The sequence below is a fragment of the Bufo bufo genome, chromosome 4, assembly GCF_905171765.1.
Source record: "Bufo bufo chromosome 4, aBufBuf1.1, whole genome shotgun sequence".
Lineage (NCBI taxonomy): Eukaryota > Metazoa > Chordata > Amphibia > Anura > Bufonidae > Bufo > Bufo bufo.
In genome coordinates, this window is record NC_053392.1 from 74,763,216 (window position 1) to 74,778,974 (window position 15,759).

The 15,759-nt window shown below is 44.5% G+C and overlaps 2 protein-coding genes across 8 annotated transcripts in view; one reads left to right on the top strand and one right to left on the bottom strand.

Moving 5' to 3' along the window:
* The first annotated feature begins 2,777 nt into the window (after positions 1-2,777).
* Positions 2,778-5,031, top strand: LOC120997347 (myosin-11-like). The gene is made up of 2 exons (XM_040427392.1): positions 2,778-4,927; positions 4,985-5,031. The coding sequence occupies exon 1, from the start codon at positions 2,993-2,995 to the stop codon at positions 3,791-3,793; it is 801 nt and encodes a 266-aa protein (XP_040283326.1). The 5' UTR covers positions 2,778-2,992; the 3' UTR covers positions 3,794-4,927; positions 4,985-5,031.
* A 119-nt stretch (positions 5,032-5,150) lies between these two features.
* LDAH (lipid droplet associated hydrolase) overlaps positions 5,151-15,759 on the bottom strand; it is a 293,483-nt gene continuing 282,874 nt past the window's right edge. For all 7 annotated transcript variants that reach the window (XM_040427384.1, XM_040427387.1, XM_040427386.1 and 4 more), the window contains one exon: positions 5,151-5,965. In XM_040427384.1, coding sequence (XP_040283318.1) covers positions 5,777-5,965 — 189 coding nt within the window. In that variant the 3' untranslated portion in view covers positions 5,151-5,776. The remainder of the gene's footprint in view (positions 5,966-15,759) is intronic.

Here is a 15,759-nt window from a genome sequence, read left to right on the forward strand (position 1 = left end):
CCGTTCAACTATTTAAATTGCATAAAGAGCACCTGACCCTTCCCCAACAAATGATGTCAGAGAAAATAAAAATCTGCTATTTAAATTTCAATGTCCAATCCTTTTGCTCTGGCAGGAGATAAGCCACCACCTTCTCTCTTTATTGAAAACACATACACACTTGGCCAAACCGAGTATACCTGTTGTTAGGCAGTGACAGGCCTCATAGCTGCTCGGGGAGATTCATGGCAGGAGTTTCTGTGTCTTCCCCGTCAGTCATCAGGTCTGAGGCAGCACCAGGTGCCACAATCAGTCTGGAATAAGAGCCCAGCCCAGACTGTCAGTAAAGGGAGAGAGTCTTTGTGCAACAGAGTCCTGCTGGAGGCTCTGGAAGAGTGGTCTCAGCCGGGCTGGCTGAGGGGCCAAAGGGCTTGGTGTTAGCCTGAACTTTGGGGGACTCCGCGAGGTCTGAGAAACGACGGTCGCAAGGTCAGAGTCAGATGGTCTTTTGGGCCACAATCCCCCAAAGGTACTGCACTTGATACTACCTGAGAGGCTGGAAAAGCCGCATGTTGTTACCGTGTGTGAACGGTGCTTTAAGTAAGGAAGGGATATTTCCTGTTTAGTTAGAGCCCAGACGGGCAAGGTGTTATTTTATATTTTGTTGTTATGAAAATAAACCCCACGTTTGGACCTGCAATCCGGCTGTTGTGGCGATAATTGTGAGAATGACCCCCGAAAAAGAGCTAATCCCTCACAATTGGTGGAGGATGCGGGCAAGCGTCCGTGCTGAAACGTAAAAGGCAACGTTATTGCTAGGGGCAGTGACATCACTGAATGGAGAAGGTGCCGCCCATGCTGTTTTGGACACTTTTTGCTAAGTTGCAAAGGAGTTGCTTAAAGGGCCAGAAACCTGGTGAGAGAGACTGACGTGTCTGGCTAAGTGGACTTGGTTGCCGAAATGTCTGTTACTGTGACTTTCATAACAGAATATGCCAGACGGTGGCAGCATATAAAACGGCGAGAAAACCTGGCCAAGAAGCTGGGTAATGGCCCAAGTGAAATGGCGTGCTTTTATGTAGAGCGGGAGGCTTTGAGGGTGCAATTGCAGTGGGCCCGCAAGACAAATTCTCCAATGCTGAGTGGACCCTTTGCAAAAGTACAAGGTGTCGGTGCTGCAGTTGAAGTTCCGGAGACAAATGTGTGTGCCATTGCCAATGGCAACCGTCAGGAAGACAAGATGGAGAACAGTGCAGTTTTCCGGAGTTCCTATATTACCTGCGACTGTGCACAGAGTCCTAAAGGGTGCGGCTGGAGTGACCGTCCAGGAAAAGTCGAGACTCCAGGCCATGCTGTTTCCGGTGGCAACGGTTGCAGTAAGGAGTCTGCCTGTGTTCGGGATACCAGGAACTAAGACAAGGCTGGTGATCTTGGTAGAGAGATGTCTTGGAAATATCGTCATCTCCCGAATCCACGATGTCAGGTGGTAAGACTGTTCCTGTTAATAGTTTTGTGGCAGTTCCAGTGACCGTGGAAACCGGCTTTGTCAGTGACTGAAAAATCACTGAGGCAAGAAACCGTCTCAGAAGTGTATGACATTGGGAAAAATGCAGTGTTTGAACAGGCGGGCAAGCCTGTTGCGGTTACTCCCTCGCAGAAACCTGCAGGGGAGAAGGTTTCTGGGTCGCCCAAAGAGCCTGTGATTAAAGCTAGATTTGGGGTGGTGAAAGTCAGAGATGCCATGCTAGCCCGGGTAAGAGGTAGCATGGTAGCCGCCCGAGATACTAATAGAATGTTAAATGTTCGGGACAATTATGTGGATAGTACGGACTATCAAGTGGTTCTCACTGAGGGAGAGTCTCCGGTGAGAACTAGGACTTGTGAACCTGATGTTACAAATACGCTCGTACATCAGGGAATGGTGGGCTGTAATTTTCCCTTATGCTTGGAGGTTTTGAATAATGGAGACACTTCTGCAGAGAGTGACAAAACTCCTGCAGAACCTGTACCTGTCCCTTTAAATGATAATGTGAAGGAGCTGCACATTGAGAACAAGGGTGCAGATAAGATGCAAAGTGAAAGTGTCAAGTTACTTGAACAGCATAATGACAATGTGGATTTTTGCAAAAGATGTGAACTTGATGTTAAGGTGCTCGTACATGAGGTGAAGTGGGGAAACACTTCTGCAGCTAGTGGTGAAACTCCTGCAGAAGTGGTTTCTAGCCCTTTAAATGAAGTGACCATTAGAAACAATGGTGCTGATAAAGTACAAAATTAAAATGTGACGTCTTGTGAAATAGTGTGTTAAATTTTGGAGTACCGCACACCGTTGGTTTGCTGGTGCCAGCAAGGACTTGTTTAGTCGTAATAAAATGATAGAAAATTGCAGCACACTGTGTGCTGCAATTTTCTATTGTCTTGTGAAATAGGTGATGATAATGACATGCCTTTTCCGTTGCAGGATGTGGTCGGGGAAATAGAGCCCCCTGGAGGGAAAATTATAAAAAAGGCAGAAGGGTTGTTAAATGTTGAGAAACTTCAGCGGGGTGAACCCAAGGGGGTAAACGGACAGGAAAATGTGACAGTCCTAGAGGTGGATATGCAGTCTCCACATTGTTCTATGGTCAATAAGGTAATGTCCCAGGTAGGGATTAAGTCGTCAGTGCCCCTAGAGGTCAGCGTTAATAATGACACAAGCGGCATAGGTGACGTATGTGCTGTGACCATTAGCAACTCCGAGAGGGAAGCTACCAGGTCGAAGTCTTGCGAAGTTGAGGTGGTTACTAATAGATGATAGTTGTATCTGACATGACGAGAGTTAAGTGGGGACTTCAGCCTAGTGTCTAAGACCCAGGCCGTCGTAAATGACCTGACATGTCGGTACAGCTTCAAGCAGGAAGATGATTCCTCCCTCTCTATACAGTCCCTAGATATAATAAAGAAAAGACTAGCTGTCTCCACAGAGTCACAGAAGAAGGCTGCAGAGGGGTCAAGGGAGGAGACCCCGAAAGAAATGAGTGAGCTGAAGGGTCTACGGCCTGATATCCAGGTGGAGAGCAAAGGCTCCAAAGAAATACAGAAAACTTCGGTAGACACCGATAAAGTGCTTAAAGGGACTCTGGGTGGAACCTCCACAGGGTCTCCTAAAGAGAATGGTGATACTCCTATATCTGCCGCAGCAGAACCCAGCGAGGAGAAGCTGGACCAGGAGGCCCAAGAGCCGGGCGCTTCAAACAAGTTGGTGCGAAAAAATAAGAAGAAACAGAGGGTTGACCGGCCCCGGGCTGAAGAGAAATACATCTTGGCCCGATATGCCAAAGAACCTGAGCGAGCGAAGGCGGATGCTTGGGAAAAAGAGACCAAGGCCCTTTCCTTGGCTAGAGCCCTTGAAGAAGCGCAAGAGGAGCGAGATGAGTTGGAGAAGACTAAGCCTGAAGAGTTAAAGGCAAGAGCTTCTCGAGATGATAGGTTGGCTCAATCAAAGGAAAATGAGAAAACCGAAGAGGAGAATCCTCTACAAGAGTCCAAGAAGTCTAAGCCAAAGCCTGTTAAGAAGGGGTCTGGAGATGGTGACGCTGCGGTGCAGACTGAGGCAGAGAAGACGGAAGATCTTTCTGCTGAACCAGTTGAGAGACTGATGTGGAAGCAGAGGCCAAGAGACTCATGGCAGTGGGTAGCCAGAACCTGCTCCCAAAAGACGTCCCCTCCGCCTGCAAGGCCGTCCAAGTATCCAGCAGTCTGCTGGGGAAGGGATATGAGGAGATGGACAACCAGTATGCGGATCCTGTCTACTACTGTGGGCTGGCTCTCCTGAATTCTTCCCGAAAGAAGAACAGTGTCCTAAGTGAGCCTCTGGAGAAAATGCCAGAAGTCGTCGAGTCTGGTGAAGACCCTGGTGTCCCCGGTACCTTCTACCTCGATGAGAAAGAGGAAAACGACTTAAGAGGGCAAGTATGTGATGCTGAGCCCAAGAAAACCAAGGCTGAAGAAGTTAAGGCCGAGGTGTTGGAGGACGTGAAGTCCTCAGATGCTGCAGTGACCGAAGGAGCGGCTACCGAAGTGGAAAAAACCCACTAAAGAAGCAGAAGTCTCTGAAACTGCCGCCAAAACGGGGGAAACCACTGCTGGAAAGAAGGAAGAAGTGAATCGGAGGCACGTAAAAGAAGCGAGCGGTGATAAGCCTGCTCTGCTGAAGGAGCCCTGCAAGGCAAAGGAGAAAGGATAGGGACATGACCATGACTGGGAACAGTTCGGTCAAGAGTTGCAGTAGCCCAAGAAAGGACATAAGGAGCATGTGCAGGAACCAGAAAATCTAAAAAGAGAGCCTGCCGGTCATATAAAAACATCTTCTGAGAGAAATTACAGAGACCGAATGCCAAATGTGGAGAGGAACAGAAAAAAGAAAACAGAGAGACCACGGGTGCGAAAGCGCATCATCCTCGCTCGCAAAAGAGAGTACCTGCTCATGAGATGGGCAAGACAATCCCGTAGGTCTTATCTGCTCCGGAATAAATTCATGTTTGTGACAAACCAAGCGCTGTTGTCCTGGGTCTGGCAGAATAAGGGGAAGACTGTAGACCAGGTCGATGCCCGTTCACAAGCATCTGGATGTGATGCTAGTGTTCACCCCTACAGGCTTGAACAAAAAAAGGGGGGTATGTGAGGCATTGACAGGCCTCATAGCTGCTAGAGATTCATGGCAGCAGTTTCTGTGTCTTCCCCGTCAATCAGGTCTGAGGCAGCACCAGGTGCCACAATCAGTCTGGGATAAGAGCCCAGCCCAGACTGTCAGTCACGGGAGAGAGTCTTTGTGCAACAGAGTCCTGCTGGAGGCTCTGGAAGAGTGGTCTCAGCCGGGCTGGCCGAGGGGCCACGGGGCTAGGTGTTAGCCTAAACTTTGGGGGACTCCGCGAGGTCTGGGAAACGATGGTCGCAAGGTCAGAGTCAGGTGGGCCACAATCCCCCAAAGGTACTGGACTTGATACTACCTGAGAGGCTGGAAAAGGCGCATTATGTTACCGGGCAAGGTGTTATTTTATATTTTGTTGCGATGAAAATAAACCCCACGTTTGGTCTGCAATACGGCTGTTGTGGCGAAAACTGTAAGAATGACCCCTGAAAAAGAGCTAGTCCCTCACAGTGTGTATGGGAGGAACAGCTATTGAAGCTGTTAAGTCACCTTTACACATCTAAAAACATTTATATACATAGGTGATAATGACTTGGGGGTTGGCAACACTTTAAACACATCTCCACCAGAAAATTACTCTGAATTAGCCTTCTCCCTGCCCTTTAAGAACTGGTTTCCTCGGAATGAGAACTTTCACTGTTTTGTCCTTGGTTAAAAAACTGGGTGTCATTACTCTATACACCTATATTAGACTTTTTTTTATTCTAGCAAACTCTGTTGCCCCCTAGAGGGCACTGCTATATCTTTGCATAATGCTGGTATATTCAATTAATGAATAGTCATAAATCCCTTTCAGCTAAATGATCACATCACTGAGATTGGAACTAACAATTTTTTTTGTAATTTACATCCATGCATTCAACTACTGAAGATCACAAGATTCATCAAAAACTCTTTACCCGACCTATGGATTGCACATCTTCTGATTGTCACTTCTTGTTCTCATGTACAGTCAAATGTTGATCAAGTGTATCAAAGATAGCAACAAGAGAGCCATACATTCTCCTAAAATATATCTAAGCTATGGTAACCCCTACCATTCTATGATCTCTAACACGGGACCATAAAACTGAGCTACCATTCTAGTATTTCTTGGAGGAGGCCAGATCAGAGGTCCAGTTGCTCGTTTGACCAGTTTATAACCAATGAGGCTACTTCTTTGCTGGAGTCCAAAACGAAGGCATGTCTGTAGCCTTTATCACACAGCCAGATATTGCCTTTAGGGAAATCCTTCTTAATGTCTTCGTAATACTGGACCGGGCACCAGTTGTCTGTGGCACCATAGTAGAAAATCAACTGTAAAAAGAAAGAAAAAAAACAGAAAAAAGTGAATATTTATTTTAGAATTTCAGTTGCAGCACAACATTGTGGATCTGTTCGCTATGCAAAATATGTTTTGCTCTGGTTAAAATAAAAAGCAAAGGGCAGATTTCCTACAACATGGCTGCCAAGTGCCTGGAGATAAGAAACGTAATATTTTATAAATGTGCGCTAAACATTTCAAGAAAACAATATCACCAAAGGGCAGAAATGCACAAATTAATACAGAAATATTACTTCGCTGAAGAAACACGAGCAGACGGACAATTTCTTTTCCACTTGCATTATTGTTAACAGAGCATTTACCCAAAATCTAAACAGCACTCGTTACTGTTTAAAGGGGGAGTCCACATTTTTGCTCCATTTTACAACTTTGCAAATGCATTGCATCACTTCTCATCAGTAGGGATGCAAACAACAGTAATGGGTTCGGGATGCCCTGCCAGGACAAAACCGTAGAACTCCCAAACAAAAGATAAGTATCCTGGCTTTTGTTATAGGACAACACGTTTCAAGAACGGATCATTCTCAGAAATATCTGTCTTTGAAACGCGTTGTTCAATAAAGAAACCTGCATACATATATATTTTTCCTGGCAACATGTCCCAAACCCATTACTTTTATTTGCACCTCTAGTCAAGTTTACTCAGCAGTACCTTACTGTCTGAAGTCTGTGAGACCGCAGCAGTTGCCAGCTGTAACTTCAGTGGCGCCTACTCCTGCACAACCGAGGTAATCACCCACTTGACATGACATTGGAACAACCCCCTCTGTCTCGACTACACTACTCTAAGGTGATTGTGTCTCTTTTTAATAGTTTCTGGTTCAGTGCCAGAGTATCTCAGCTACGCTGTTAACATTGTGCATGACAACAAGCTTGATGACTGTTTCCAATGACGACCAGCAAAATTAGCTCTGAGCTACAATGCAGGGAGAGGCTCGGAATTGGTACAGGATAAGTAACAGAAATGCTCACATTCATAAAGGATAATTATCAAAGACAGACATACACTCACCTAAAGAATTATTAGGAACACCTGTTCTATTTCTCATTAATGCAATTATCTAGTCAACCAATCACATGGCAGTTGCTTCAATGCATTTAGGGGGGTGGTCCTGGTCAAGACAATCTCCTGAACTCCAAACTGAATGTCAGAATGGGAAAGAAAGGTGATTTAAGCCATTTTGAGCGTGGCATGGTTGTTGGTGCCAGACGGGCCGGTCTGAGTATTTCACAATCTGCTCAGTTACTGGGATTTTCACGCACAACCATTTCTAGGGTTTACAAAGAATGGTGTGAAAAGGGAAAAACACCCAGTATGCGGCAGTCCTGTGGGCAACAATGCCTTGTGGATGCTAGAGGTCTGAGGAGAATGGGCCGACTGATTCAAGCTGATAGAAGAGCAACGTTGACTGAAATAACCACTCGTTACAACCAAGGTATGCAGCAAAGCATTTGTGAAGCCACAACACGCACAACCTTGAGGCGGATGGGCTACAACAGCAGAAGACCCCACCGGGTACCACTCATCTCCACTACAAATAGGAAAAAGAGGCTACAATTTGCACGAGCTCACCAAAATCGGACTGTTGAAGACTGGAAAAATGTTGCCTGGTCTGATGAGTCTCGATTTCTGTTGAGACATTCAAATGGTAGAGTCCGAATTTGGCGTAAACAGAATGAGAACATGTATCCATCCTCTGATGGCTACTTCCAGCAGGATAATGCACCATGTCACAAAGCTCGAATCGTTTCAAATTGGTTTCTTGAACATGACAATGAGTTCACTGTACTAAAATGGCCCCCACAGTCACCAGATCTCAACCCAATAGAGCATCTTTGGAATGTGGTGGAACGCGAGCTTCATGCCCTGGATGTGCATCCCTCAAATCTCCATCAACTGCAAGATGCTATCCTATCAATATGGGCCAACATTTCTAAAGAATGCTATCAGCACCTTGTTGAATCAATGCCACGTAGAATTAAGGCAGTTCTGAAGGCAAAAGGGGGTCCAACACCGTATTAGTATGGTGTTCCTAATAATTCTTTAGGTGACCAGACATCTGGCTCAGCAACCCCACCTCAATGGTTTTCTGTGGGATAAAATCAGAGCACGATTCAAGGTGGGTTGAAGGGGTTGTCCCACAAAAACTTTTCTACGTTTTTCATATCAGCACCTGGATCTAAACCCTTTTTTATTTACATGTAATTAAAAGTTTAGTATAGCCACTGAGTTATTCACTGAAATATATCTCAATGGCACCACCTGCTGTTTGCTCTTTTTCTAATTTATATGTCCTGCTCACTGAGGTGGAAGCACATGCTCAGTTCCATCCTTCAACTGCCACCAGCTGCAGTAGAAAGGACACTCCCCCTGAGAGTGCTCGCCCCCTGAGATGCCAGCTTGAAATATATCTAGCAGAGCAATTAGAGCAATAGATGGGGAGATCTCTATATCCATGTGAGGTACAGGGCTGGTTCTGTTTGTTTGAAAGAGACTGTCACATACTATATGATATCAGATTTTAATTTTTTCATGGAATAATCCCTTTAAAATGCAGAAGCCAGTGCTTCAGTGGCTGAACTTCTCCCACAATGTAATTTCTAGTGTCTGGCAAAAGGTTCCCATAGGTTAGCGCTGCTAACATTTCACCAATGGACATATCATTTTGTTTTTTATTCCCTACTTTCACCATACGCGTCCTACATACAATCCCGACACATACGTTGGCTTAAAGACGGCCTGTCACCACTCAAACTTTTAAAACTGTGCACCTCCCTCAACTGGTTGCTGCTCCCGTGTAATTTTTTTTCTACGTGCCCCCCCTACCCTATTACCAAATTATCAGGACCATTGCACAGCCAAAGCACTTGCCGCTATGATGCTGTCTGCGATGGTTGGAGTCAAACAGTGAAGATCACTTCTTGAGAAGAGAGTGCCTGTGGCCACCCCTTTGACTACCCCTTTGGCTATGCATGGACAAATTTTCATACTGAGCTCCAGATTTAATGGCCCTGATAATTTGGGAATTCGGTTAGCGCACAGAAAAAAATAACGACATAGGACTTACTAGAGCGGCACCAATCGAGGAAGGACCCCCTTTTTAAAAGTCTGAGCTGGTGACAGGTCCTCTTCTAGTCATCCACAGACTTAACAAGACATATATTGAGGGCTCATACACATGGCCGTGTCCTTATTTTGGTCTTTAAAAAAATAATTGATCCACAAAATACAGATACCTTACGTGTGTATTCTGCATTTTCTCCCTCCCATCAAGCTATTTTCATCCATGAATACAGAGCAGAATAGGATTTGCAGTGAAATTTGTGGAAAGGCCACACAGCGCCACAAAAAGTACCGATATGTGCACAGCCTTGAAGAAATGAATGGCTTAGTGCGCTATCTGCAGATAGCAAACTGAAAAAAAAACATGGTTGTGTGCATGAACCCTTAATGATAAGCTTGCTGGAATAAGATGATACTAAAGTATCATTAGGCACACGCTTGAATGCATTTAGTGCCCTCCATGTGTCATAAACTGAAATCTCATTGCTGACTTAGATTTCTGCTATAATTTACACCAATTTCACCAAAAGTGCACTTTTTTTATTGCTTAAAGGCTATGGACACCTTTGGAGTAATTTTTATTGGTTGCATTGTACTCATTTTGAGCTAAAAATAATTTTTTCAATTGGTCTTTATTATACATTTTAGCCCCTTTCTCTGTACAGCCTTGAGATTCTCTAGTAGCAGGCTCTGTATTTTTACTCTTTCTGTGAGGCAGCTCAGCTGATGGCTTCTTACCTCTGACCTTAAACACTCATTATAGCTCAATTCTTATCTTACTGATAAGAATGTGGCTTAAAGGGACACTGACAGGGCCAAAAAGCATATTAAGGTATATATATGACCGTACAGGTCTTATAAAGTGTATAAGAATCATGTAAGTATCCCCCCTGTCCACCTTATAACTACAGTAATGTGAAGTTTTTTTTAACCTGCTGATATCGGGTTCAATCTGCCCAAGGGGCGGTGCTTCACCTCAGCTTGCGCCCAGCCAGCCTCGCCACAACTGCCGTTTGAAGCGCCGCCCAGCTCATCAATATTCACTTCGCTGGGCGGCTACTAGTGTCCCCGGCTATCTTCAGCGCATGCGCATAAAGCAGAGGCTGCCTCTGAGAATGAGACTGTGCGCAGGCGCGATGCGATCCCGGCCAGTGAGGGTGCCGGGCGCATGCGCTGAAGATAGCCGGGGACACTAGTAGCCGCCCAGCGAAGTGAATATTGATGAGCTGGGCGGCGCTTCAAACGGCAGTTGTGGCGAGGCTGGCTGGGCGCAAGCTGAGGTGAAGCACCGCCCCTTGGGCAGATTGAACCCGATATCAGCAGGTTATAAAACTTCACATTACTGTAGTTATAAGGTGGACAGGGGGGATACTTACATGATTCTTATACACTTTATAAGACCTGTACGGTCATATATATACCTTAATATGCTTTTTGGCCCTGTCAGTGTCCCTTTAAAGTAGCACTCTTACAAAAATCTTTATTCTCTGACCTGTTAGAAAGGTGCATGATGTAATCTGTAGTGAAGGTAATCTTCTTACCAGTGACTGTATTTGTGAGTTATAACCTCCTTTCTGATCCTCAGATGTGTCATGTGACCAACTCTCTGACCTCCAACTGACACAGGACAAGACGTCAGTTACTTCTCTATTTATTCCCATGAATATGACATCGAGGCTCCCATAGGAATACATAAACTGGCTTCCTGTCCACACATAAGATTCTGTGTTATTTGGAAAGTCTGAGTGCTGATCACATGACACAGCTGAGAATCAGAAGGGAGGTTATAACTCACAAATACAGTCACTGCTAAGAAGATTACCTTCACTACAGTTTAAATCATGTACCTTTCTAACAGGTCAGTGAATAAACATTTTGGTGGGAGTGCTACTTTAAATAAGTGTTTATCGCCTTTTAGTAATTTAGAGATAAGGTTTATTAGACAACTGGCACAAAGTAAAAGTATAATTCACACAGTTACACAGTTAAGCCTTTGCGACAGAACGGCCGTTTATTTTCTAAAAAGACAAATTGAAAAAATGATTTTTAGCCCAAAATGAGTAAATGCAACCATAAACAAAATTGCCTCCAAAGGTTTACATAGCCTTTAAATTTAGCTTTTCTATGCTAGAATTGTAGCGCAGGACCCTTCATATCTCCAGCCATAATGTATAGAGTATGTCATTCAGCAGGATCTCCCTATACAGAGAAACACAGCAGCCAAATGTTTTATACAGTAAAAATGGAGGCAATGCATCTCTCCCAGACTCTTCTGGAAGACACGAAGCACCTTTATAACCTAAGGACCTTTGGTGTATCGCTGGGAGCATAAAATATAGGCTAAAAACAAGATGTGAACATAACCCTACAATGTCACAGAAAGGCTACTATTTGTCATCAACAGTCAGACTACAGATGCAGAGGACAGCAGGGGACCTTCCAGCAGCAACAGAGTTTCGGGTTTCTGTGTACACCAACTGCAGAGAATGACAGAAGAAGTGGTTGTATGCTCGGAGCCAGCAATATGCATCCAGTAGACCACCACTAACAGAGGCCCCTATGTAGCATGATGTAGCCCAACAAACATCTTCAGAGTGGTTGGACACAAAGAGGGGTTCAAACTTACCTGGTCCTTGCCACTGGGTTTCGGGTGAATCGCTCCATGACAGCCTGGGCAGGTCCCAGAATCAACATCCTGTTCACGGGCGCCACAGGACTGCTGCAGCTGACCTGGCTATGATAGAACGGTGCCAGAAGATACAAGGCATTGCAGCTTACTGTGTATCCTTTCAGAGTCCTTATGCTGACCCCTGGCCAACTGCTGAGAGTGCTGACAATGGGTACATGAGCATCAGAACTGGAACCTGGAGGAATGGAATAAGGTGTCCTGGTTTGATGAATCACATTTTCTTTTGCATCATTTGGATGGCGGGTTGCATAGGCATCACTTACCTCGGGAAGAGGTGTCATCAGGATGCACTATGGGAAAAGACACGTGCTGAAACCTTAGTTCCTGGCATTTATGTGAATGCGACATGTACCACAACCTAAGCCTCGTATACACAAATACACCTCATTCATGGTAGTGGTGTTTTTTAACGGCATTAGCCTCCTTCAGCAGGACAATGCCCCAGCCACACTGAAAAATTGTTTAGGAATGGTTTGAGGAACATGACAAAAAGCTGAAGGTTAGGAAGACACGGTTAAATTTGTCTCCAAATTCTCCAGATTTTAATCCATTCGAGCTTCTGTGGGATGTGCTGGAAAAACAAGTGTAATCCATGAAGGCCGCACCTCAAAACTTACAGGATCTGCTGTTAACATCTTGGTGCCAGATACCACAGGACACCTTAGGAGATCTTGTGGAGTCCATGCCTCAACAGGTTAGCTGTTTTGGTGGCACAAGTCGGGCTTGCACAATATTAGGCAAATGGTTTTAAAAATGTTATGGCTGATTGGTGAATACATGTAAAAGTATAGTACAGTGGTGTCTCTCCAATCTTTTCTAAAAAAAATGTATGGTATCAACCTCAAGGTTCTCTCTTCACTTCTTGAATGAAGAAGGGACTATACACGTGCCTTTTCGTCCATAAGAGGGACTACAGGGCCAACCTGGGAACTTTAATCTCAAAAAACGGCAAGGGACACATATGCATCTAAAGTGCAAAAATGAACATAAGGTAATATCATACCAGTCCATCAAGCTTTTAGCAGAAAAGTACATTAATGGCAGTAGCGTCTAGTGGTATGGCTCACCACGGAGGTAGGCAAAGTGCGTCCTGCGTTTCAGAAGCCCCTTTCCCAATCTGGGAACTACCATTCTTCAATAGGCTGCCACAGAGTATAAATTTCGATTTGAATATCATACTACAGATTTGGCGGGGATTCAAAATTGCTAACTTTTGTCTTTTTGTTTGTTTGTAGTATAAACAACATAAAAAGCAATAGTAGAATTCAATAAAACGTCGATCGCCCAGGAGGTGTCGGCAGCTTTTTGCTGCTGAACAGGAAGCGTGCAAAATCTAGAGAACACATATTTCGTGTAAATAACTCCGAACAGACAAAACAAAGATTGCAGCAGATGTGGGGAGAGATGCTGCCCATAATTTTTATGATGCATTAGTCACATATTAGCAGCTGCATACATGAAAAATATGTTTTTTAATGCGTCTATTAATATGAATACATCTGCACTAGCTAGCTGGAGCCGGGGCATCTGTTAGGAAAATCGTAACCCTTCCCATTAAGAGCTAAAATAACTTCTACTAACATTTTTACCTTAATCCAAAGGTAATGAAGTTGATTTTCTTATGTGTTTGCAGTTTTATAAAACATATCGGGCCAGATTTATCATTAGCTCAAGTCAGAATAATGGAGTGAAAAAGTTGAAAATTTTTGCGCAATAGCTTAAACTGCACAAAAATTTGAGACTTTTTTCTGCTCTGCACTATGCTCGCCAGTTTTCTGAAAGTGGGCGTGTTTTCTTATGTAAATGAATCTCTAGACAGATTTACCATTGCAACTATTTAAAAAGTTGCAAAAAAATGTGCAATTTCACTCCAGTGCGGACCATGCTTATCTTATGCGACTTTTTAATAGAACATGCAACTTTTTCGTAAAGACGTGCGCCTTTTGTAAAGCCGCTTACTGACGGATAAACTGCTACCGTCAAACCACATTTATTACAGTCTTAAAGGGCCGATCATAAATCTGACTTAGCTAAAACTGACTTTAGCCATATGTGAAAGTGGAGTGAGCTGTCAGAGTAATGATACATCTGGCCCTTCATGCGTTATTGTGGCTCGAGATCTTTAGGGTCCCCTGCTATTAAAGGGGTTGTCTCACTTTAGCAAATAGCATTTGTTATGTAGAGGAAGTTAATACGAGCCACTTACTAATGTATTGTGATTGTCCATATTACTTCCTTTGCTGGTTGGATTCATTTTTCCACCATGTTATACACTGCTCGTTTCCAGGGTTACGACCACCCTGCAATCCATCGGCTGTGGCCGTGCTAGCCTATCTGCGATCCTACGGTCCTAGCCACCAGAGAGGCCAGTGCTTTTTACTAAGGTGTGCAAGCACGACCACCGCTGATGGATTGCAGGGTGGTTGTAATCATAATAACGAGCAGTGTATAATGTGATGGAAAAATGAATTCTACATAAACGCTATTTGCTGAAGTGAGACAGCCCCTTTAAAGAGGACCTGACACGTCTATTTTACTAAATATTTGTCTTTCCCACAATGCAGTATAACAATTCTGAAATATACATTGTGCCATTTCTCTGCTATTCCTCTTAGAAATGCATGAAAAAACGGACAACTGGCTGCTACCAGTAGGGAGCGGATCACTGCACACTCATAGGGTATGACCGCATGGCACGGTTGCAACATGCCTACGCTGCAGTCAAGTACCCCATAGCTGTATCAGTCTAATTAAACTAATTAAGATCACGCTGTTTAGTCGGTCTGCATTGTTAATGGCCACTCGGTATTGAAGGCACTGTGCGGCCATTAACAATGCAGGCCGCAATCTTCATAAGTTTAATTAGAGCCCGTTGTGGTCCGTATGGCCACACGGTACTTGATCACAGCATGGCCACGACACAACCGGGACCGACTGTGCCATGTGGTCATACCTTCACAATGTCCAATAAGACAGCCCTTTGAAAAGAAGAAATGGTAACGTCCATTTCTCAATGTATTCCTTAGGAGGATTAACAGAGGAATAACACAACATGGATGCTCCACAAGTCATATTCCATGGAGAATACAAGAGTTTACTGGTGACAGGTACTCTATATCTTTGGAGAAGCACCAATGTCCACTGTAATCTCCTTCCTATAACCCTGTCTTGTGTCAAATTGAGTTCTCACATCATTTTTTCCCCGACCAACCACATACAGTACATAAGATAGAAAATAGAGTTTGCTCTTAAAGGGGATGTCTGAGTTAAATAAAAAATTTTGGCAGCCCCTGCATATGCACTAAAATAACTGAAAAAAGTATACTTAGCCCTTTTCTCCCCTGATGTTTCCTGTTCTTCTCTGTGGATCATTTCTACTTCTTCTCCTGGATGAAGTGGTAACGTCCTATGAACACCACGTCACCACTGCAGCCAATTACTGGTCTCAGAAGTGACTGCTGAGGCCAGTGATTGGCTGCACGTTCACCTATGTGTACGGTGCACCACTGCTGCAGCCAGGAAGATCTATCAGGATTGGAGCACAGTCCCGGCAGCAGCAGGGGACAAAAAGAGTGAGGATCGATTCTTTTTGATGCCCAGGGGCTGACTGTCACCGCCAGCTCTGTGAGAAGGTCTGTTAGACGTTCTTCGCTACCTCTTGCATGAAGTTCTTTGTTTTGGTTTCACTTTGTCATCTCCTTTCCTTCTCCCAGCTGTCATCTATTTGCACTAATTGTCTCCCTTTATATTCCCTCCCATACTGCCTCACTTTGCGGTTTATACTTCTTCCTGGATGAGTTGTTCACTGCTGGATGCTCCTTCTCCTGATTCCTCAGATAAGTCCGTGGTCGTGTCCCCTCACTATTATAGGGTTTCAGGTGTCAGATAGTATAAGGTACGTGGACATGCAATCGTCTACCATAAAGATCTTTGCATGGGCATAGCAGTCAGGGAGAGCTCTAGGGGTTTTTTAGGGCTCACCCATATGCTCTTTAGTTTGGGATCAAGCCAGT

Coding starts and splice junctions, on each gene's coding strand:
- LOC120997347 (XM_040427392.1), top strand. CDS start 2,993: ATGAGTGAGCTGAAGGGTCTACGGCCTGATATCCAGGTGGAGAGCAAA.